The sequence below is a fragment of the Harpia harpyja genome, chromosome 20 (genome assembly GCF_026419915.1).
Source record: "Harpia harpyja isolate bHarHar1 chromosome 20, bHarHar1 primary haplotype, whole genome shotgun sequence".
Lineage (NCBI taxonomy): Eukaryota > Metazoa > Chordata > Aves > Accipitriformes > Accipitridae > Harpia > Harpia harpyja.
In genome coordinates this window covers 2,351,082-2,373,064 of record NC_068959.1, presented here as the reverse complement: position 1 = coordinate 2,373,064, position 21,983 = coordinate 2,351,082, and the positions used below count along the sequence as shown (strand labels likewise).

The window sequence follows — 21,983 nt, the reverse complement described above, 5'->3', positions numbered from 1 at the left end:
TCTTTTCTCCCATCTTAATAAACGGTGGCACCCAAGAACGTGCTTGAGACTCTGCACAGGGAGCTCCAGCTCAGTGCGAGCAAAGTTGACGGCATCTGGCTGTCGGTGTCCGAGAGTCGGTGGAAAGAGATGCAGTAGCTCAGGCACGATAGCCAACCCAACGTGGCTCATCGGTGCTTATAGCCCGACAGCGGCTCCAGGCAAGGCGCTGCTTGCTGCCGGCGCTGCTCCTACCACAGCTACGTACGTACGACTTTCTGCGCCCGCTGCCAAGAGAAACACTCCTGTACACCGTGTCGCGTCTTCCTTCTGCTGGAAATAGTTCCTCGGGATATAAATACTGTCTCGGTAAGGGCAGCCCTTACCTGTGTTTGATAAGGCACAGGCTGCGTTCATGCAACGCTGATAAATGCATCTCGAGGAGGATGAGGAGGTGTTTTGATGAAGTTGTGCACGGGGTGGCCAAGGCAAGTGGTTGCTGCAGGTCATCTTTTTTTGTTTGCTGTGGCTCATTCTCCTCCAAATAATCCCTTTTCCTCTGTTTGTTCCTTCCCTCGGTGGGAAGGGACGGGCTGGGGGTCTCCAGCAAGGTGGTGACCAGCGAAGGTCAGTCTGGCTGGGCACTGGCCGAGGGTGCTTGCCACACACAAACCCACCCCAAAACCCGCCTGCTCCCTGGGACTGGGACTTCAAACAGCTCTTTTCTAGCTCTGCCTTGCATTTATCTGCTGTGGGGTAGCTGTGTGAATCGTCTCTGCTAGGAGTGAGGAGGCCTGGGCTCCAGGAGCTCCAAGTGCTGCGTGTCAGGAGGTCGGTTACGCTTCGTAACTGATGGTCCTAGAAGGCAAGCGTGAGAAAACAGATTGCGAGTTTCTGTTCCGTGAGCTAAAAGAGTTCTCCTCGGTGAAACTTCGCAGGCCAGCTCTTAGGAAGGGTTTGCAAACCCTTGTAATTTAAGAGAGACCATAAAAAGCAGGAAGAAAAGCCAGCAGAGAAAAGCAAACTAGGTCCCAAAGGGGGGAATTTTTTTCTGATTTTGAATTTGAGAACCGGAAAGAAATCCATCTGGTTCTAGGTTTCCGAGAACGAATGCATGAGTGTTTTGCACAATGCAAAGCCTTGCAGTCTCACGGCCTTTGAGATGAGAAAAAGGAGACAGAGCTCTGTCCCAAGAACAGCTTTTTGTGCAACAGGAAAGTTATGTAGCAGAGAAACTGAGAGCAGCGAAGAAGGCAAAGACTGGTGTGCTCTCAGAGGGGTAAATGCTTTCTCTGTGTTTCCCCCAAAGCCGTTAGCTGCCCCTGACATGAAGCACAGCTCTTCAAAGCCTGCCAAGAACTTGGTGGAAAAGGCTGAGGGACATCCATTGCTTCACTTCCATGGTCTTGGTCTGGTAGCTGTTAGGGTAGCGGGAGCGCTCCGGTGTCCGTCAGGAGGAGCCTGTTGATCCCTGTGGATGCTGCAGGGTCACCTCTGGCTTTATAACACGGCTGAGCAGAGGGAACGTGAGCTGTCACCACCATGAGCATCCCCGTCCCTGCGGGATGGGGAGCTGGTGGCAACTGGGGATGCCGAGCAGCTCGGCAGTGCAGGGGGGGCTCTGAAAAGCCCCATTTCCATCACCGGGCTTTCATGCCTTTTGGAGAGTGCCCAAGCAATAAGTTTTAGCTTTATAGCAACGTTTGCTCTCCCTGTACAAATTGCTGAGCTTAACAGGGACAAACGGGCAACGCTTTACAAGCTACCTTGGATTAAAGCAAGTCTGTGGAGATTATGGTCTCTGGGCCCTTTGCTGGAGGAGGTTTTCATGCCAGAAATAGCCGCCAGCCCCGTGCTCCCCGGCGAAGGGTCTGGGTGTCCCTGGTACGGAGGAGCCCGTGGGGCCGGAGGAGAGCGGAGGATCCTGCTCGGTCCTCTGCAGGCAAAGGCTCCAGCCACCGCTTCCCTCGGACCGAGTGTGCGTCTGGGTCCTGACGCACAGATAATTAACCATAATGGCTTTTTAAAAGTATAACTCTGTAGCTCGCAGCGGCCTGCCAGGCAGCATGGGCCATTGCTTTTTTCCCCGAAATGTTTATGATCCTTCTTTTCCTCTCTGTGTCATGGTTGAAAGAGTTTTCTTTATTTCCCTTGAAATAATAATGTAAATCTGGGAACTGGAAACCCATAGCCTGGTTGGGTTTGGGTTGTTTTTTTTTTAAAGAATATAAATTGGGGAACAGTTAAAATTATATTATTCCTGGCAGCAAAATTCCTTTTTTAATAGATAATTTAAAGTTATTATGTTGGAGGCAGTTTTCCCCACGTGTGTGTGCATGCACGGTGTGGAAGGAGCAGTGCGAGAGGGCTCGGGGCGGCTGCCGAGGCTTCCGAGGTGGTGGAAGTGCTGGGAGCTTGCCGGAGTCTGCAGTTTTTCAGCTGGTGGTAGAAAAAACCTCAAAGGCACGATTTTGCAGTTCTTAATTTAGCCCAGTTTTTATCAATGGGAGTTTTGCCTTAGGAAGAACTGAAGTATTGGACTTTCAAGATCTTTTTCTAGCAGGATCTGGTTTTCATTTCTCTTAGCTGTTCGTTTTTACAAGGCTTGGGAGCACCAGTGTTTTCTGCCATGCACCAGTGATAAACATTTGTTTCCAATTAGTATTTATTGGATTATTTTAGTCAAAAGTAAGCTTTGTATTAAAGCCCCGCAATATGCGCTTTATTATTTGTTCACAGGACGGTGTTTTCTTTTTCTGCTTGGTTTTGCATCAGCTTCAGTCTGCTGAAAAGCCGGTGCGAGGCAGCATTGCTGGGATCTGCCCTGAAACAGATTAAATCAGATTAAACAGATTACAGCCTCTTATACAAGCATCTCTTTCTTCCATCGGTACGGGCATGTTTCTGACTCACATGGCTGGAAATAGCAGCAGCCGGCGCGTGTCCTTAGGCTGTGTCCGGCTTTCTGCTGCTTTTCCCGATGGCTGGAATTAGCCCCTCTCTGGGGAAGGGGCTGCTGGTCGCTCCCCAGGCTGAGGGTTAGCAGGTAAAGCCTGGCTCACGTGGCTTGCGGCAAGATTAGCTGTAGGTACTGTTGGATTTATGGGTGTGTGCGGGGCTGACTAACAGAGCTTTGGAAAAACACGTAGGTAATGTTTTATGTAGGTAAAATAATATGGAAAACTTGCATTTTAACGGCATCTGAGTTCCTGACTTGAGGTCGTATGACAAAAAGATTTCCATAGTTTGCCTTGGGAATTAAAAAGCAAATGAAAATAGGAATACCAACCTAAACCCTTGACCAGTGCGTTTCTCACACTGTAAATGACTGATGTTATTTTGGGAGAAAACCTCCCAAAATGGATCTTTGTGGAGGAGGGTAGCTGCAAGTAAACAAAAATACCAGGATTGGCCCCTTGGCTTGGGGTCTTGCCCAACCTGTACGCGTAGCTGTAGAGCTTGGGGTTTGCCGTGTTTTGCTAATGTAAATCAGGAGTGATTGCCCCGAAGTCAGGAGAGCGATAAGCGCTCTCGGAGTGATGTAACGCGAAACGAGAAGCAGACTCGCAGCCTTTCTTTTGCGGAAATAACAAATATGCTTTTACAGGAGAATAAATGCAGAATACTTGGCAGTGGCTCACCGTGGAGGAACAGGCAAGTTCATTTGGTCGGAGGCCAAGGAAAGCTTGCATAGATTCAGCAAGATTTAACTGCAGGTCGAGTCTGAGTTTTCCTTTTCCTGCTGCATATCTCCATTTTCCACAGTGCATATAAAATATTATTACTGCAAACTGCACGTCCCGACGCAGTCTCTCCGTGTATGTCATACTAAGAACTCTGAACCTCACAGGTTTTTTTTCTGCTTTTTCTTCTCTTCCAGGACAACGGGCCTGCCCAGAGCAGGAGGCCGATGATGCCCCACGGGGCCGGGGGCAGCCCCATGGACAACAAGCAGATGCCGAACGTGCAGCACCATCACCCGACCCGGCTCTACGCCAACAGCGGCTCCGAGGCGGCTCTGCCGGGCCAGCTGAGCGGGCTCCACATCGCTCCTGCCCAGAGGTGGGACGAGAGCACGGCTCACGCTCTGGGTCCCGCTGCTCGTCACGCAGGCGCGGTTGCAGGGGGCTGCGTTGAGGTTGTGGTGTTTCTGGAGCTCCCGGAGCTCCAGAGATCCCGGGTTCAGCTCCTGCTCCATTAGTTGAGTGGAGGTGGGAGGAGAGGGGGGGAAAAGAAGAGGGGGGGAAAAGAAGAGGGGGGGAAAAGAAGAGGGGGGGAAAAGAAGAGGGGGGGAAAAGAAGAGGGGGGGAAAAGAAGAGGGGGGGAAAAGAAGAGGGGGGGAAAAGAAGAGGGGAGGGAAAGAAGAAAAAGGGGAAAAAAGGGGAAAGAAGAAAAAGGGGGAAAAAGGGGAAAGAAGAAAAAGGGGGAAAAAGGGGAAAGAAGAAAAAAGGGGGGGGAAAGGGGGGGGAAAAAGGGAGGGGGAAGGGGGGGAAGAAAAAAGGAGGAAAAAGGGAAAAAAAAAAGGTAGTTTGGAGATGCCAAGTTCTGAACAAAATGGCCACGTGTATATATGTAGAAACTGCAACACTGAATTTAAGCTTGTGATGCTGAAGCAATGTTCAGTTATTCATCTCGGAGATGGGTAAAGGTGCTGGTTTTCCAGATCCACATAAGATCCTTCTGTTGACGATGCGGGTAGGTAGATTAGCAGCATCGGATCCAGTCCCCAGGCTGGGATTAATGCTAGGGACCATCACAGACGTTAGTATCCTGGTTTTTCAAAGTACTTATTCAAGGCAGAATGGAGGGGTTTGCCTTCCCAGGAGCGGGGATCGCACCGCCACAGACCCCGCAGCAAACCCTTGGTCTGGGAGCTGGAGGTATCCGCAGAGAAAATTAACCCCATCGAACTGGGATGTTTATAAATGTAAGATCTGCTTAATGCAGCTGTCCAGGAGGCTGGGAAATAAATAATGCTTGTAGGAAAGAAAAAGCTTTTCTGTAGCCAAGAATGGTTTGGGAGGATAACTCAGACTTTGAGACAGGCCAGGCTGTGGACTGCGATGCTTTCGCATGGCTTACGCTGCTGCTGATTTATGCTCCTCCAGACTGGCAAAATATTCTGCAAGAAAGTAGCGTCTGTATCAAATACAAAGAGCAAAGAGCATTTCTTTTCAGCTCGGGAACTCTGCGCCTGCATGAATTCATGTTTCAGTGACGCTGCGAGCCAGCTTATTCCCTGTGCTGCTCCAGGAAAGTTAATGAAGTTGGAAAGAAGAGAAGCGCACAAAAAATACAGAGAACAAAATCTGATGTTATCTGCGTGTGAGCCAAAAGCCAGGAGATTAGCTTGGGTATTTGAGTAGAATTGAGTCAGAAGTGCATTCTCTTTGAATTCGTGCTTGATCAGGCTGGACTGGTCAAAACCTGTCCTTTTTCATTGAAAACGTGTGAGTTGATGTACGAGAGGGCTGTAGCAAGGCAGATGGGCACTCGGGGCACACGTGGAGGGTTTGGGCTACCCGGGAGTCACAGGGATCGATCCTCTCGATCGCCCGGCGCTGCTGTGCCCAGCCAGCCGCCGAGGCTGGCACTCGCCTGCCCGCGGGGACTGGGACGGCCAGGCAGGTCGATCCCAGAAAATGGAGCTTTGGCTTTTCTTTGAAAGTGAATTTTGTTTGGGGTTTTTTTGTTTGTTTGAAAGTGAATTTTATTTATTTTTTTTTTTTTAAGGGGGCATGAGTATAATGCTGGTAGAGAAAATGAGTCAGATGAAGGCTAAAATATGTTAAGCTGTCTGATGGGGTTCAGGGCTCTTGCTATTTTTATTGGTTTTATAATGACCTTGATGACCTTCTCCTTAAAAAGGAAAAGGAGCCCCTTCCCACGAAGCTGTGCTGGGCTTTGGGGCCTCAGCGAACCACAACAGCACTTCAATTCATCTCATACTTAAACACGTACCCGAAATATTTTTGATTCCAAACGATGCTTTTCATGTTTTGACGTATTGAATGAACTGGAATAACAGTTTAAATCGCTATTTGTTGCCTGTTGTGCTCCAGTCATGCCGCATACAGACAAGGAGCAGCTTCAGGTCTGGATGCTGAGGGCCGGCGCGTGGTTGGGGGGGAGTTACGGGACCGCGCTCCTGTCCCGTCCCCCGTGCTGAGCGGCCCCGCGGGGTGGTTTTCTCATTTAAGCTGTGGGCTGTGTCTGGCAAACGGATCTTTTAATGCAGTCGCCTACAGAAACGCTAACTTCAAAAGAGGTGCTTGTGGATGGTAAGGAGATTTGCTGTCACGCCTGTGCCTAGCAGCAGCTCACGCGCTCCCCGTGCCGGATGCCCTAACAGAGATACGAGGGGCGGCCCTACGTAATTAATGAAATGCATTGTTTTACCCATTTTTTTCAATAAATGCCATGTGTGGCTGAGCAATTTACAGTGCTTGTAAGCAGCTGCCCTCTTTCCCGAAGGCATCTGGTAACTGGGCCAGCCCTAGCTGTGTTGCTCAATCGGAGCCGAACAGGGAACAAGCTTAACTTCCCGGGTTCGGTGGCTGTTCTTGGGACAGACATACCTCCAGGCAGAGAAACACATGGGAACAGAGGTGTTTAATTGAATCTGTGGGAATGTGGAGGTTTGGGTACTTCCCTGATGAGCTGACGATTGCTGTTTATATTTGACTGGAGCCTTTCTTTCTTTTCTTTAAAACAGCCTCGACCCCTTGAAGTCTCTCCCACGGAACAGAAATGGGATCGACGTGGAGTCGGATGTCTACAAGATGCTTCAGGATTACGAAAAGCCCGTATCGGAGCCTAAGCAGTCTGGATCTTTCCGATACTTGCAGGGCATGTTGGAGGCGGGCGAGAACGGTAAGGAGGTTGGCACCCGTAGCAATGTCCCAGCGAGTCCCCTACACCTCCCCGCAACCGGGGCTGCGGCACTGCACCGCCGCGGGGCTTGAACCATCGTTTGGTCCCTCTGCACCCACCAAGTTGCTGTTGCAGGCTTAGCTGCCTCCCTCTTCCCTTGCTGAGGTCCAGAAGGTGGAAAAGCCTCAAAAGGACGCGTCCGCCAGAGCTGATGGGGTGGGTTTGCAAACTCTTCGGCTCTGTCGTTATTTACCGCACGTCGCCTCGGTGCCGAGGCAGCTCAGCTCAAGACGGGGGGGGTCCAAGCACCCTGTGAGGGGGAATGCCCGGATGGCGGGTTTCAAATCAGGGTTTCAGATGCTCAGGCCAGCATCTGGGGGCTTACCAAATTTTGTGGCCGACTTGAGCATCGCATGAAAGTTGGATCTGCAAACAGCTTCTGCGTGGCAGCTGTTTTCCTGAGACGGTTTATGAAATGTAATGGCCTAAAGCGGTTGTGTAAGATCACTGGTGGAGAACCATAGGCCTGTTTAAGTAAATGGCATTTGCATAAGGACGTGGGATGGTCCTCAGCAACGCCGGGATAGAGATCAGGAGCTCTTGGCTCACTTCTCAAGTCTGTCAGCGTTTCCTGCCTGTGTCATTAATGCGGGCAGGAGCCAACTCCCAGGATTAAATAATAAGATCCCCAAACTATACATTTCAGCTTCTTTTTATTTGCCTTTCAACCTTAAGTCTGTTGGTGCTTTCATGTTCAAACTTTCAGGCTTTGCTTTACAATCATTAGGGCAGGACTCTTCATTCTGCTTCCTTCCAAGAGCTTCGTACTCCCATCATGTGAATCCAGGAACTTAGTTTTTATGGGAAAGTACCAACTGCTGCAAATCTCATTATGAAGCTGCAAGAGGTAGCGAGTCAGGCTGTTGCATTTCAGTTTCTGTGTATATAAAATGATGGAGAAGGATATTCTTTGACTAGAAGGATATTGCTTCTTGCTTCACAAGAAGAACCACCATCGCAGGTAACTCCTGAGCATCAAGGGTTTCTACCAATTTTAGTTTTCTCAGCGGTACTTCAGTGTGTCTGCAAAGCACGAGATGGGATCGGCCTTGGAATTACTGGGTGTAAATATTACAGCCCCTTCGAGACTGGCAGGAAAACTGACGTTAATTACAAGTTCCAGATGTACTCTCACGTCCCTCACCAAGAGTAAGCACGAGCAGCTTCCCGGTGAGGTGCCTGCTGCAGCCCCAGGTCTCCTCATTAGGAAGAAGCAAATAGGAAGTGACAGTGTTAATCCGAATTAATAACACTGCTGCCTTCCTCCCTTCTCTGTGCCAGGGAATGGGAACAAAATTGAAGCTTTCCTGGTTTGCTGCTGCCTCCCCTTGCATCCCATGGCTCTGGGGTGGCAGAAACCCAGCGCTGCCCTTCGGGAGGAAGGGAGAAAGAAAAGGGTGTGGGCTGGGGGAAGGGGAGGACAAACTGGTGCCAGGACAGTCCCCAGACCCTGGGACTGTCCCAACCAGTCCTGGATGTCTGCTTCTCCCGGCAGTTTCTCGGCACCAGCCCATCACTAGTGCAGCGCCGTGTGTTCGGTTGGAGCCCGAGGTGCTGCTGATGGGTACCAGCCAGCGTGGCGGGGGGCTGGAGAGGTGTGACCCCCCGGTTCTGCCACCGACCCCTTCCCTCTCGGCTGTGCTGGGCAGCGGGGATGTGCGACTGGCCGCAGGCACGGTCTCGCTCGTGCCTCGGTCGTTATGACACTGTTTATTTCGCGAGGGATGAGAAATGAAGTGAAAAGCATCCCTCCTGGCATAAAGCTCTGCAATGTTTCGGCACAGTGTAAACCCCCAGGAGCGTTCCTGCTAGGTTGTTTTACAGCTTCCACCCCTGCTCCTTTTTCCTTAAGCCTAAAATTAGACACTTTGGCCTGAGCCTGCTGTGCGTTGTCCTTTTAAAGTCAAGATCTCCTCTCCTGAGGAGCTGGGTGTCTTGGACAACGACCTGTTTTGTATGGAAGGTGTTTCTACTGGAAGCCGTATTTTCTTCAGCATCACCAGCCCCATCCCTCACCCTTCAGGAGCAATGCTTCGTGCTGAGGATCTGGCGGAATCGCAGCGGTTGCCTCCATAGGTGCCCTTGGTGCGGGAAGGATGAGCGCTGCAGCCACAAATGGGGACAGCGATGGTTAAGATTGTGGAGTTAAAGCATCTCGCTGCCTTCCTGAGGACCATAAATTACGATGAGACTGTGGGCTGGAAATAGAGGGAAATGATCCATCGTTTGGGAAGATGGGAAGCAGCCCTCTCTGCAGGGTTTATTTTGCTGTAAAATCTCTTCCCCCACCCCGCCTCTCTTTTAAGCAGCTTATCCAAGCACTCTGTCTGAGAGACAGTGACAGCTTAACTGTTAAATGTTGGCAGATGAGCGCGTCTAGTCCAAGCATGCCGTATCTCACGCTGGGGGAAGCCAACAGCTTGAGTAGTTGTTTTGGTTTATTCCCAGCAAGGCAGCAGAAGGACTCGAGAGGCGACTTTGGCTGGAGCCAGCCGCACGCTCGGAGATGCTCCTGGGGTGGAGCAGCCCCGGTCCGCTCCTGGGCAGGCATTCTCGCATGTGTCGAGGCTCTCAGCATCTCCAAACTCTATACTATACCTCGGGATACTGGGGTTTGGTGGGAAATTAGTCCTTTTGGTTTCACTCGCTTGGCTAGAACTGTTGGCAGCCTTGGTCTCTGGATCAGAGTCACGGCTGGAGATGGGGTCCGCTGTGCGAGGACGCCTGCGCATCCCCAGGGTGGCCCCGGGGGTGTTGGGGTCGGGCGTGCTCCCTCCTCCCCAGCCAAACCCAGGACCGTGGGTGCTCCCGAGATGTGCCAGATCGGGGAGCGGGGCTACCTCCGTGGAATGAAGCTTTGCCGAGCGATGCCCTTCAAAACGTACTGCGTGAACCTGCACGGGATCAGTGAGCGACCGCCGGCGACGATGTGCCTGTTCCAGGTGCTAACAATTCACTTTAGGAAAGGCAGAGGCATTCCTGGAGCCGTGGGGGGCACTTTGGAGCAAAATCCAAGTGGAAGTTTCCAAAACAGGCGCAGTGCGTACGGACACCTGGGTCAGAAGGTGCCTGTGCCCCTCCTGAGAGCTCCTGGGCGTCGCGGGCTTTAAGCACACGTTTAAGGTTGACCGTGGGCTGAAATACTGTGGAGGCTCAGGGAGAGTACAAAGTCTGAACGCTGAAGAATGGCTTGTTCATCCAAGAGCTCCTCTGCTGCTTTTCCAAACTGTCTCAGCTGATGGAGTAAAATACATTGTCCTTTTTCATGAGGTTTTCCTTTCTGTAACCTCAGGCCATCACAGAGGAACCACAGGTCAATATATACCCAAAAGACCGGTCAGTTGTGAGCCATGAAAAACCATGCAGTGAATATGGGAAGCTTTTAAGTGTCCCAGTGGTTGGCAACAAGCGTGTTTGTATTGTCCGAAGCATGAGGGCAGATGATAGATGATCTCTAAGGAGGGGGGCTGCAACACTGAAAACTTTGCCACGATATTGTTCGTATGCACAAAATCTTCATTGCTTCCTTTCCCCGTCACTGGACCTTTATGAACGGAGGCTTGGTGCCCCAGAAGACCTTATCTTCTATCACAGTGTTTTATTTTAGATTGATTGAGATTAAATGAGTGTTCTAGGGAAAAAAGTGCAAGTAATTCTATTATTGTTTGGTTTAATTTGCCTTATTCTCCAAAGGCTTTCACCTTTGTCTCCTTGACTGATGGTGGATCTACCAAGTGCACCTGAAATGGTGGTGTGAGAGAACCTCTTCTTTCTGGAGCTTTTCTGAGATTTTTGCTATTTATCTTTCTTAACTCACTAGATAGTTTTGCAGCCAAATTCATCTCATCTCTAAATTAAGGCTGCTTTGCCTTTTGACAAGGTATATGTACTGAGTTGGTGCCATCACGTGGATAGATCATCTGCTGATGCAGCCGAGGGCTTCTGCCACCCTCTGTGCCTCGTTAGGATCAGCAGAGGGTCAGCACAGTGTCCCGCGGTCATCTGCACACCCAAATGCTGTGTGACTTTTGAGATAGTTGGTCTCGCTATTTGCTCCTTACTTCCTTAGGAGCAAGTTGCAGGTTCTGTTGTGACATGCAGAGACTCATCTGACTCCTTAAGGAAAAAAAAAAAAAAAAAGGGGGGGGGGGGGGAGTGCCAAGAAGACAAGTTTTCAATCTGTGTCTGTTTAAAATTCTTGGCAGGTGAAAAACTCGACAAACTCGGCAACCCCCGAAACATCAAGTCCCCGGTGTCAAAGCTTGGCGGTGCCATGTCTGGGCTGCAGATGCTCCCCGAGTGCACCCGCTGCGGGAACGGCATCGTGTAAGTGTCGCGTCTCGCCGGAGCCTTGCAGAATACCTTGAAGCCCTTTCTGGTTTTTGCTAACCGTATATAAACCTGGAATTGAGGAATACGGCTTGGATTGCCCCTTTTAAGGGAATCGTGTGGCAAAACGGGGATGATTCATGGGATGTTTTCTGCCCTGCTTATCATAGTAACTGCCCAGGGACTATGAATAGCGCTGGCGGTGCTGGCACTCTTTCGCTGCCCTACGGAGGAAGAAACGCTCTGAGGGTCAGGTAGAAGGGGTCTGCAGATTATTTTTGTTTGTTTGTTGAAGAGTTAGTCTCCGACAGATGGATGTCAGGTCTGATTTCAGAGGATAGAGGCGGTTTTCTGCTTCATTGTGTTGTAATTTATGTTCTGTTGTAATTTACGTTCTGCTCCAGCTAGATTTGCTGGCTGAGAGTCTGCTCTGCAAATGCCTGTAACCACGTTCTTGCTGGTGCTGTGAGCTGAGGGTCTCCGCTCCAAAAGCCGTGATGCCTGCGTGTGCACGGCCCCAGCCCTGCCAGCAGCGCTTGGAAGATGCTGGTTCCCGATGTTCGGATCCAGGCTGGGCGTAGATATTTGAGGCTCTGTTTTGCATCGAGCCGTGGAGCGATGCCGCAGTGGGTGCGGACAAATGGGAACGGAGCATCCCTTCCCGCAGAAATACGGCGGAGCCGTGCCTGGAGCCGGGTGGCAGCTTTGGGTGGGCTGAGCTGTTGAGACGGGAACCCACGATAACACCCTTACGTGCCCCTACATGCCGCTTTCCTTCACTTACTCCGTTTTACTCGAGGCAGCAGGAAAAGCTGTTGACGCTCATTGTTTCTCCATCTCACCCGAGCTCTCCCCGTCTCTCACCAGGGGCACGATCGTCAAAGCTCGGGACAAGCTCTACCACCCCGAGTGCTTCATGTGCGACGACTGTGGCCTCAACCTGAAGCAGCGAGGGTATTTCTTCATCGAAGAGCAGCTGTACTGCGAGACGCACGCGAAGGAGAGGGTTAAGCCCCCCGAGGGATATGACGTGGTGGCTGTTTATCCAAACGCTAAAGTTGAACTTGTCTAAACCCAGGCTGTGCTCTGGAGAGGTCGGGCGGCCGCGCGCCCACCCACGTCCTCCCCGCCGGCTGCACAATGTGGCTGTAATCAACCCCGATTACCAAAGCCCAAGTTAAAATGCCTTTTCCTAGATAAAACCGTTTACACTTGGGATCTCCGGGGGATGGTGTTGAAAGCATACAAACAGGTTTTTCCCTTCTTTTTGACACTCTGCTTTTTGGGTTGCTGTGTTGGGTTATTAGTCTGTGCCATAACCTTATCCAAGATCTGTGTAAATATTGATTAATTCTCTGCTCTGTTTCATATAAAACCAGTATTCCTTTTTATTGCCCCCCTCTGCTGAAAAAGTGAGGAAGATGTTTTAAAAGCTCAAAGAAAATAAGGCACTTTAACAAAAGAAGCTGAATCCTATATCCTGACCTTAATATCCTGCCCTCCGGCTGCCCCGGTGATTAAAAACCGACCCCCTGAGGAGTCTGGGACGTGGTACCGGTGGGTTGGGGTCCCCGGCTCAGCCTCATCCCCGCAGATGTGCCAAGGAAGGGCAGTCTCTTAAAACAGTATTTGCTGTGAAATTCCCTGGGTCAGGGCACTGCAGTTTGAGGCTGACACAGACCGATCCAAGTTCCCCGAGAGATCTCCACACTGAGCGTGCGATGAAGCTTTTTTCGTCCTTCCTCCACTCTTATTCAGTTGTTCTCTGTCATCTAATCATCCGAACACACCTTTAAAGGACACTGAAATAGCACAGAGCCCACCTTGGCTATTCCCACCTCCCATGCTCCTGCCCCCCAGCTGTCCTTGCTTTGGCTCTTCTGGCTCTTGTTCCCCAGCTTTTGCTGTATTTTTGTAGTCCTTTATTTCTCGATCCCCAGATTGCTGCCATCTGGGTCTGCCTCCCAGCAGGGAAGCGGTGATGAAATCCCTCCAGGCACTTAGGAAGTAACCGGAGTGGGGGTGAGCCCCGAGTCCAGAGGCAGTGGGTTTGGATTTATACCTGTATCCCAAGGCTGCGCTTTCAGCCAGGTCCATCATCCACTTTATTTGATGGGGAGGAGGTTTTGAGGATCTTGGGATGTCGCTTTGTTGGAGAAGTGGGGTTTTTTTTCATGTTAGTGTTTGGAGGGGAGAGAGAAACAGAGTTTACTCACGCAGCTGCTGGATGCCACTGCGCGTGGTGGTAGGGGCCGTGTGTTTGGTACCACGAGGTTACTTCTGCTTTGCGACAGCCTCCTTCCTCCTCCTCACCTGAGAGAGGGAGGACGTGGGGGAGAAAAAGAAACATCTATGCTTGCTTCCCTTCCGTGGAGAAGGAAAGTAAGAGATGGGGTGATGGCCAAAGCACTCCTTCCCCTTCTGGCTCTCCATAACAGGGGTCTGAGAAATCTGGGACTGGAGGAGGGTCGGGAACATTATCCTGGTTGGGGCTGAGCACGCAATTTCTTCCTACAGGTTCTGCACCCCAAAAGGGAGTAAGGATTTTAGGGTGTTACTGGGCTACATCTAGACCTCTTCATGCAGTGCCTTACAGGGACTGGAGCAGCTCCTGCCCTGTGCCCAGCAGGATTGGGCTGACTGTGCATGTTCCTGCTGGTAGCAGAACATCCACCTCCCCCTCCTTCTGCCATCAGGATTTGTAATTATTAAAGTACGAGTAACACATGGAAACTTTTATCACAGCACTGAGCCTCGTTTTTCTTGTGTTTGCAAAGCCTTGCTCGGTAGGTTGGATCATTTGAAGGGAAATACTTGGGACAGCTATAAATGATGACGAGACTAACAATGATCAGGTGGGAAGTGTTACTGCCCTTGTTTGCAAGCCTCTGCTTGGAGCTCCTTAGTTTTCCATCGTCAGAAACATTTGTTCTGAATTCCTCCATTAACTTCACGTGTTGCTGGGCCAAGCTCTGGTGCCCGTAGCTTGAAAGTTCAGGCTTCACCCAAACCCAGGACTGAAGCCAGCTCGGCTGAGCAATGGAAAACTCATGACACGAATGGCGCAGGGGGCTTTTCCCATTTTCCACGGCAGCAGACGGCCGCAGCTGCCATTTGGGGCTGCGTGTCATGCTTTGCAGCTCTTGTCCCTTGTTGGGCTCCATCTGCGCGGCGGTTGTGTCCTGTGGGGATGCCAAGCGTCCTGCAGCCTTGGCCCAGGGAACACCTTAGAAATTCATAAATTGTTCCATTGCCCTCATTTTGCACACCTAACTGAGCAGGCTGCTGGCGGGGCATCCTTGCTGGTCTTGCCCAGCTGCTGTACCAGTACAGCACTGGGAGTGCTGGGCATGGGGCTTTTCTTTTAATTTGAACCCAAATTCCCACAAATCAGTTTTTCCATGCGGTTGTCTCGTGATACCATTTCTTAGGAGTAACCAACTCATTTGATCCCCCCCATGGAGCTTGAAGCTGGAGCCGCCTCGCACAACCCCATCCCGAGGCACATTGATTCCTGGCTTCAGGCCATCTCATTCCCACTATGGGGTTTGCAGGACCTGCCGCAAGCGAGCCTCCTGTGTCACCAGGTAATGCTATTTAACTCTGTAAAACGCGGGGAGGGCACCATTTGTATGAAATACGAAATAAAATTGTATTGTCAGTTTTATGTCTCGCGTTACTTAGCTTGGCCTTTGCCTGGTCCCCGGCTGGGTCTCGCCCGTGGCAGTACCTGTATGTGCGGGGGTCCCTCGTCATCCAGATAAGGAGGATGCTGGATAAACTTCAAAAACCATCTCAGAGCCGGAGAGCTGCGCTTCTCACAGCATTGTGCATTGAGAACCTTGTCTGAGGTTTGGCCTGTGTTTTGGTGGGGTGTTGGTTGTTTTTTTTCTTAACTCATGAGACCTTCCTGGGACCTTACGTCCCATCAGGTGCAGAGACGGGAAGGGTCATCGTGTCTCTGCCCGTTTCATGAATGCCCAGGGGTGCTCGGGTCTTCTCCACCAGCGTGATGCAGCTCGTCCTGCGATGGTCCAGAGCTTGACTGCGTCTGCCCCTGCATAAGGCTGATGAATCAGGTTTATGAGCAGCGTTTAACCAGCCGTGGTGCCGCTCCGAGGGTACCTTCTCCCACCTGACGGCCCAGGCTCTCGCCAGACCAGGAGCCGCAGCTCTTTGGGGTTGGGGATGTCACCTGCCCCGTCACCACGGGCAGGATCCGGGCAGCACCCGGGCTGGCAAACACCCTTCTCCCCAAGGATGATGTAAACCACGGTACAGCTGTAAGCAAACAGCATTCCTGAAAATCCCCTTGCACGGTGCGGGCTGCGGCACTGCTCGGGCTCATTCCCCATAATGGGCCAGCACAGGGAGCCTGGAGCTGCGGCATCGGCACGGCGGGGACAAAACCAGTCCCAAAAGCCCTGTCCCACCCCGTCATTCCTGACCCCTGAGCCACAGAAACCCACTGGGTGGTAGGAGCACGGGGGACCAGGAGGGTGAGGGCAGGCTTGCTGGGATTTAGCAGCTGTATCATAGAGGGATGCTTATGTAGCTAGATCTCAACAGGTCTGGTTTTAATAGTTGGTTGCCATTTGATTCACTGGTATGTGGGAAAGTCAGAAGTAATGTCAGTTAAGTGCCTCCAATAGATATTTAATCTAAAAGGTTTTATTTGGAAAGTATTCATATGTGGAAATTGTTGCTTGTGTGTGCCTAAAATATTTAAGAAGACAAAGCCTCTGAGGATCCCCACGTGGCACGAAAGATTTCCATACAGTTTGGGTCTGTGTAACTCCATGTTTAATTAGTGCACATATTCAAATAATTAACATGCTTAGGACTCTCCAATTACTGATTTTTCTAGTCACCCTTGAACGCGTACGTATGTCAGATGCATTTATACATTATAGCCACCGCGACCCCCGGCCTCTCTGCCCTGGGCACCGCTGCTGTGAGGCTTCAGCCCCACGGCTGGGCTCCGCCGGGCGATCCCCGGGTGTGAGACTGAAGAGGGGGACGCAGGGTGCCCGGGCAGCCCTGGGACCCCTCCGAGACCCCCCCGCTGTCCCCACGGCAGCTCTGGCCCACGCAGCAGCCACCGTCTGACCTGCCCAACCCCGGGAGCCTCCTCCGGTCTTCTTGCAAGATGGGTAAGATCAAACATGATGAAGGGCACCGTTTGTTAACTAAATGAGGTGGGACAGGGGCCAAACTGATTCAAGTTCTAATTGTTTAACTTTTTCCATGTATCATCATTAAAGTTTCCTACTTAGCCAGGCATTATTTCCACCACCACACCCCCTTTCTTCTGCTGCTTTTGTTTGGAATTGTTTAACTTTGCTTTTGTTACTGGATGGCTGCCCCAGGGACCTTAAAAAAAAATCTCAGCCTGTCCATTTGTATTAGGATAAAAGTCCTTGTGCCATAGGAGGGGAGGTAAAGAGCCTCTCTGGAAAAGTTCCCCCTCCTCCCTTTCTCATGTGTGAAAAAGGCTATTTTAATTACTTCAGGGGAAAAAATCTTCCCCACATGTATAATAAAACACACAAAGCTGCTCCTGACTGTAAGGGAACTGATCTGCAAGTTATTTTGCCTCTCTGTTTCTCCCTGGGAAAGCACAGACTGTCAGGAAACACCCACAGAGCTCCCCCAGCCTGGGAGCAGCTTCTCGCAGCGGGACATTTAAATATTTTGAATTTTTACATAGTCCTAAAGCAGTTCCTTCGTGCAGGGAGAGCTGGTGGGGAGGGCCTGGGCTGCGGCCAGCCCTGCTGCTTTGGGCAGTTAATGTGCGCAGGGTCGCTCGCTCTTGCTGTGCAGAGATGCTGCTCAAGCACGGTTCAGGCTTTTAGCTTTGTCAATGAAAACAACTACTTTTTTTTTTTTTTTTTTGAAGAAACACCCTAGTTCTTCACTCCCAAACCTGAGGGGTGCCAGGAGGCCAGTGGCAAGCGTCTGTCCTCCCCGAGCTGATTGACTCAGAGGAGATGCAAGCTGCCGGCACTGCGGCACCACGGCACAGCGGGGCTGGGGCTCGGTGGCTGGGGCTCACCGGAGGGACACTGAGCACCGTCATGGGAAAAGCCAGCCGGAGGGGACCTCAGGAGGCCACTTGGTCCCTGCTCCTGTCCCCAGGCAGCACCAGCCACCCACGTCCCTCCCAGGAGGTGTCTGATCTGTCCTCAGGTTGGAGTCTCCCAGCTCGCCAGGCAGCGTGTCCCAGGGCGTTTCTGAACATCTTGGGGGCTGCAGGGGGTGCCTGGGATGCAAAGGAATGTATCGGGGGGGTGATGTGCAGAGGAATCATAGAATCGTTTAGGTGGGAAAGACCCTTAAGATCATCGAGTCCAACCATCAACCCAATACCACCGTGTCTGCTAAACCATGTCCTGAAGTGCCACATCTACGTGTTTTTTGAACGCCTCCAGGGATGGTGACTCCACCACATCCCTGGGCAGCCTGTTCCAATGCCTGACAACCCTTGCAGTAAAGACATTTTTTCTAATATCCAATCTAAACCTCCTCTGCCGCAACTTGAGGCCATTTCCTCTCGTTCTATCACTAGTTACTTGATAGAAGAGACCAGCACCCACCTCGCTACAACCTCCTTTCAGGTAGTTGTAGAGCGCGATAAGGTCTGTATGGGATGCATAGGGTAGACAGCAGTAAATGGGGGTACCTGGGGCTGTATAGGATGTGTAGGGGGTACATGAGGTGCATAGAGGCAGATGGGGGGCACGGGGGCAGGCTGAGCTCCAGCCCCGCTCCAGTTCAGCCCAGTTCAGCCCAGCCCAGCCCCGCGGGGCGCTGCGCCTCTCTCCTGCACCATCTAGTGATGGAAACCGAAATAGCCAGCGATTTCAGGCAGGCTGGGAGAAGAACCTGCGCTGGGAGGGAGGATTCCCGGCGTTGTGGGGTGGTTCCCGGGTGGGAAGAGTCAAACCCACCCGGGGGGCAGCGCTTCTGGCAAAGGCTGCTCCGGGAGAGGCGGCTTTAAGCCGCAGCGATGGCTTTGAGCTCGTCCCCTGGGCACTTGCGTGCTGGCAGACATCCCATCTCTGCTCCGGCAGCATCCCTTGCCTTGTCTTGCTCTGATGCAGCTTTGCTCGCCCTGACCCACATCCCTGTGCCCTGACCCAAAGGCTGAGGGGCCAAGGAAGCAGGATGGGGTCCTGCTCTTCCCGGCGGGATGCCTCAATGCATCTGCTCCTGCTGCAGAGCTGCGATGGAAGCGCAGGACCCTCCTTGCCGGCAGGGCCAAAGCGATGTCTCTTACCTGAGCAGAGTGACATTACACCAGGTAAAATTATTTAAGTCCTTGGTGAGCGGTGGATGGTCTCGGGAAAGCTGACTCCACTTGAGGAGATGCGTTTTGGGGGGTTTATCCCAATCCTCACATGCGTGCTACAGGCACCCTGGCTCCATCTCTTTTACGGGATTCCTACCGCAAATACTGAAAAAAAAATCACGCTGAGTGCTTGTCTGCCCAGCCATGCTTAGGAGGGGAAAAGTTCACACACCACTGCCAGGAACTGGGAAGCGATGGCCACAACTGCCCCTAAAAGCTCTAAGTCCTGTAAATTGATATGCTTTCAAGTGAACCTTGCACTGGGCCATCCTCGGTACGGCTCCGTGGGTAAATGCACCACTGAGAGAGCAGCAAGGCTGAAATGAGTCAAAAGCCCTTTCAAGAGTTGCCAAAGATCACTTTTTCCCAGATGCCATCAGTCCAGTGGCCCTGATGGACGTGATCACCGGCTGCAGCTGCTCCAGCACTGACAGCAGGCAGGTAGGAGAGTAAGTCCAGGGCTTTGGGCAGAGCACGGCCGTACCACGCTCCAGCCAGGTGGCAGATGTGCTCCAGCACCTGGGCACAGAGCTCCTGGAAGGCCACTCTGCAGGCTCAACAAAGACACTTACAAAATGGATTTTGCTTTGCCCCATCAATAAGCAAGCTTCCACATGATCTGAGTGCTACGCAAACAACACAGAATTACAAAACTCCAAATTATCACGTGTTTTCTTAGTTCCCAGCTCTCGAGATGGCTACTGGGAGGATGACGCAGTAGTCCCACGCAGGCAGAGGATCCCTTGACAGGGGCCTTGCCCACGCAGAAGAGAAAGCGGAGCTGCCGTGGGCAGTAACGACCCTAACCCGGAGCAGACCAGGAGCTCTGGTGATGGCCGTGACGGGCAGCAGTGTCACACGGGGCAGGAGCCGGGCTGCTCCACGGCCACGGGGCAGCTTGCAGCAGCACAGCAGCCCATCGGTGCCTCCTCCTCCCCCGGCCCCTGCCTGACTAGTTTAGGCCACGTTAGAAAACTTGATTGCACAAGAACAACATATTTGCACAAGAGGTGGTTTTTCAGCTATTCAAAGATTTGCTCCTTCTCCCCCTGTGACAGAGGTACTTCCTTGCTCTGCCGGCTCCTCAGCATCCGATTTCACTTTACAGGAATCTCTCCGACCTCGTTTCCCACACGCTGCTCTTCATCTAATAGCTGACAGCGTGTTTTAGAAGGCTGCAGGGAAATGCACCGACTGCTTTCAGAGGGGTCATTTGGGAGAATTAGGACTGGTCCTTCCTCTGCAGTGAATTTGCTCCGCAACTGCCCGAGCTATTTGCTGACCACTAATTCCATGTGGTTTTCATAATCTCCATGCCTGGGTTGAAGTATCCCTGATGTTGGATCATAAGTGGGGTTTGCAATCTGGGGAGCACCCAGCAAAGGCTGGCAGGAGAGCGGCATCACTGTGCTAAAATGATTTTATGCAGTAGCTAGTGGTGCTGTGGCAGAGCTGGCTAGAACACAAGGTATTTCTATAACTACTAATTTATGCAGATTCACAATATAAGAGAAACCCCCATGGTGTTTTCATGTTGAACGCATGAAATTTATAATACATTAAGGATTCATCTGCAAACCAGATAAACCTGAGCATGTCATACATGTCTACCACTTACTTTTGATATGCTACATTTGCAGTCTAACCACAGCTCTTTATGAGCACTGCAAATTATTCCTGTTATTACTGTTGACTGAATAATTATTAAGATTGCATTAACATTAATGCTTAAGACAATACACTCCCAATTCCTTATTTCCTCATGGGAGCAGGCGTGCCTTGCCTGTCTTTACTGCGGTTCTTGCACAGCCCCAAGGCAGGGCAGGGCAACAAACGGCTGCTGCCTGCTGCTGAGCCCCTGATCTGCCCGAATCGGCCCCCGCCCCGGGTCCCACTCCCCTCTTATCACTGGGGACAGCTTTGGCTGTGGGGTGGCTCAGGCCTGGCATCGAGATGCCACCTCCAGCCTCTCTCCAAGCAGGAGGCATCTAAACCTTCCCCATTTGTTGCATGACATCGGCTCTCCATCCCTTATCCTGAGTAGCAGCAGATCTCTGCCTGGCCCGGATAAATGCTGCCATTTGCTTCTCCTCCCCAGGTGCTGCCGCAGCGATCGCTCCTGCGTCTGTGCCTCCACCTTCCATGTAACCCTCTGATCATCTCTGCCAGAGAGATGCTTCCCCAGCCTGCCCTCACCCACCGCCAGCACAGGCATCGTCAGCTCTGCACGCTCCAACTGTCTCATTCCCGAGCAGGCATCCCGCTGTACACCTCCAGGGAGCTGTATCATTCAAGCAAGTCAAGCGCTGTGCGTATTTTAAACACCACCGTGTTTCTGAGTGCCCCTTGAGTTATTTCAGAAGATGACAGCGTTGCTCAGATTTCAGAAATGGCTTTACCAGCTCTCTACATATCTGACTCCAGGCAAAGCCAAGAGTCACGTGTAAAGCAGTAATAGTTAAGTTAGGGAACCAGAATATAAAAAGCTCCTCTCCCGAGGCCAGAGCTGCTACAGGCTCCTTCAGAGCAGACCCTGCTGACCTTGTCTGCTGCGTAAACACCACTGGGAAACAAATCCTGGGCTGCAGAGAATGCCAGATTTTCAGGGGCTGTGAGCGCGGCTGATTTCCGAAGCTGCATCTGATGCTTATTTTTCCCCGTGCCAAGGTGCAGGAGGGGCTCACATCACTCCTGCCTCCAGCTTTGCCTGCGTTTCACGGGGTGCCGCTGCCGGGCAGCTCCGGGGGCAGAGACCCCGCTGCCGCTGCACCCCGGCTGTGCTCCCGCCGGCCACGGCAGCCCCCCCAGCTCACACCTTGACTGATAACTGTTCTGGTTTCCTATCTATTCACGATTATATTGTGACTCTCGGCTTCGCCCAGCGCTCGCAGAGCGCGTTGGGCCGTGCTATTCGTCCATCTTTGCAGCAGCATTATGGGGTGAGGGGGGGGAAACCTGGTTCGGATTCCAGAAGGGGCTGGATTCAGGGCTCCGCGGGGGGGGGGGGGTGGGGTGTGGGAGGCTCGGGGATGGCGGGGCCATCGCGGTGCTCCCGGACAATCCCACTGGGCGCCAATTTCTTACTGGGCACAGATGCTGAGCTGCCAGTACGGGCGCAGCCCTGCCTGCTGTGGGTCCCCAAGCCTGCCGCCAGGGAAATAAATGAAATAAATTGAAATAAATTGAAGTAAATTGAAATAAATTGAAATAAAATGAAATAAATTGAAATAAATCTGGGGGTGAAGAAAAAAAAAACCAAAAAAACCCGAAAACCCAAAAAAAACCCCAAACCCCCCAAAAAACAAAAAAAACCCCAAACAAAACGAGGGATAAACACTTCCTTGGAAAGCTCGGGAGCCGGCTGCGGGGCAAACGCGGGTGCCGAGGTACC

At 51.8% G+C, this 21,983-nt stretch overlaps 1 protein-coding gene across 1 annotated transcript in view; it reads left to right on the top strand.

Moving 5' to 3' along the window:
- Window positions 1-13,980, top strand: part of PDLIM4 (PDZ and LIM domain 4) — a 53,105-nt gene extending 39,125 nt beyond the window's left edge. The window contains exons 4-7 of the mRNA XM_052816319.1: window positions 3,860-4,041; window positions 6,695-6,852; window positions 11,118-11,238; window positions 12,109-13,980. Of these exons, the coding sequence (XP_052672279.1) occupies window positions 3,860-4,041; window positions 6,695-6,852; window positions 11,118-11,238; window positions 12,109-12,313 (666 nt within the window). The 3' untranslated portion in view covers window positions 12,314-13,980. The remainder of the gene's footprint in view (window positions 1-3,859; window positions 4,042-6,694; window positions 6,853-11,117; window positions 11,239-12,108) is intronic.
- Window positions 13,981-21,983: the final 8,003 nt, after the last annotated feature.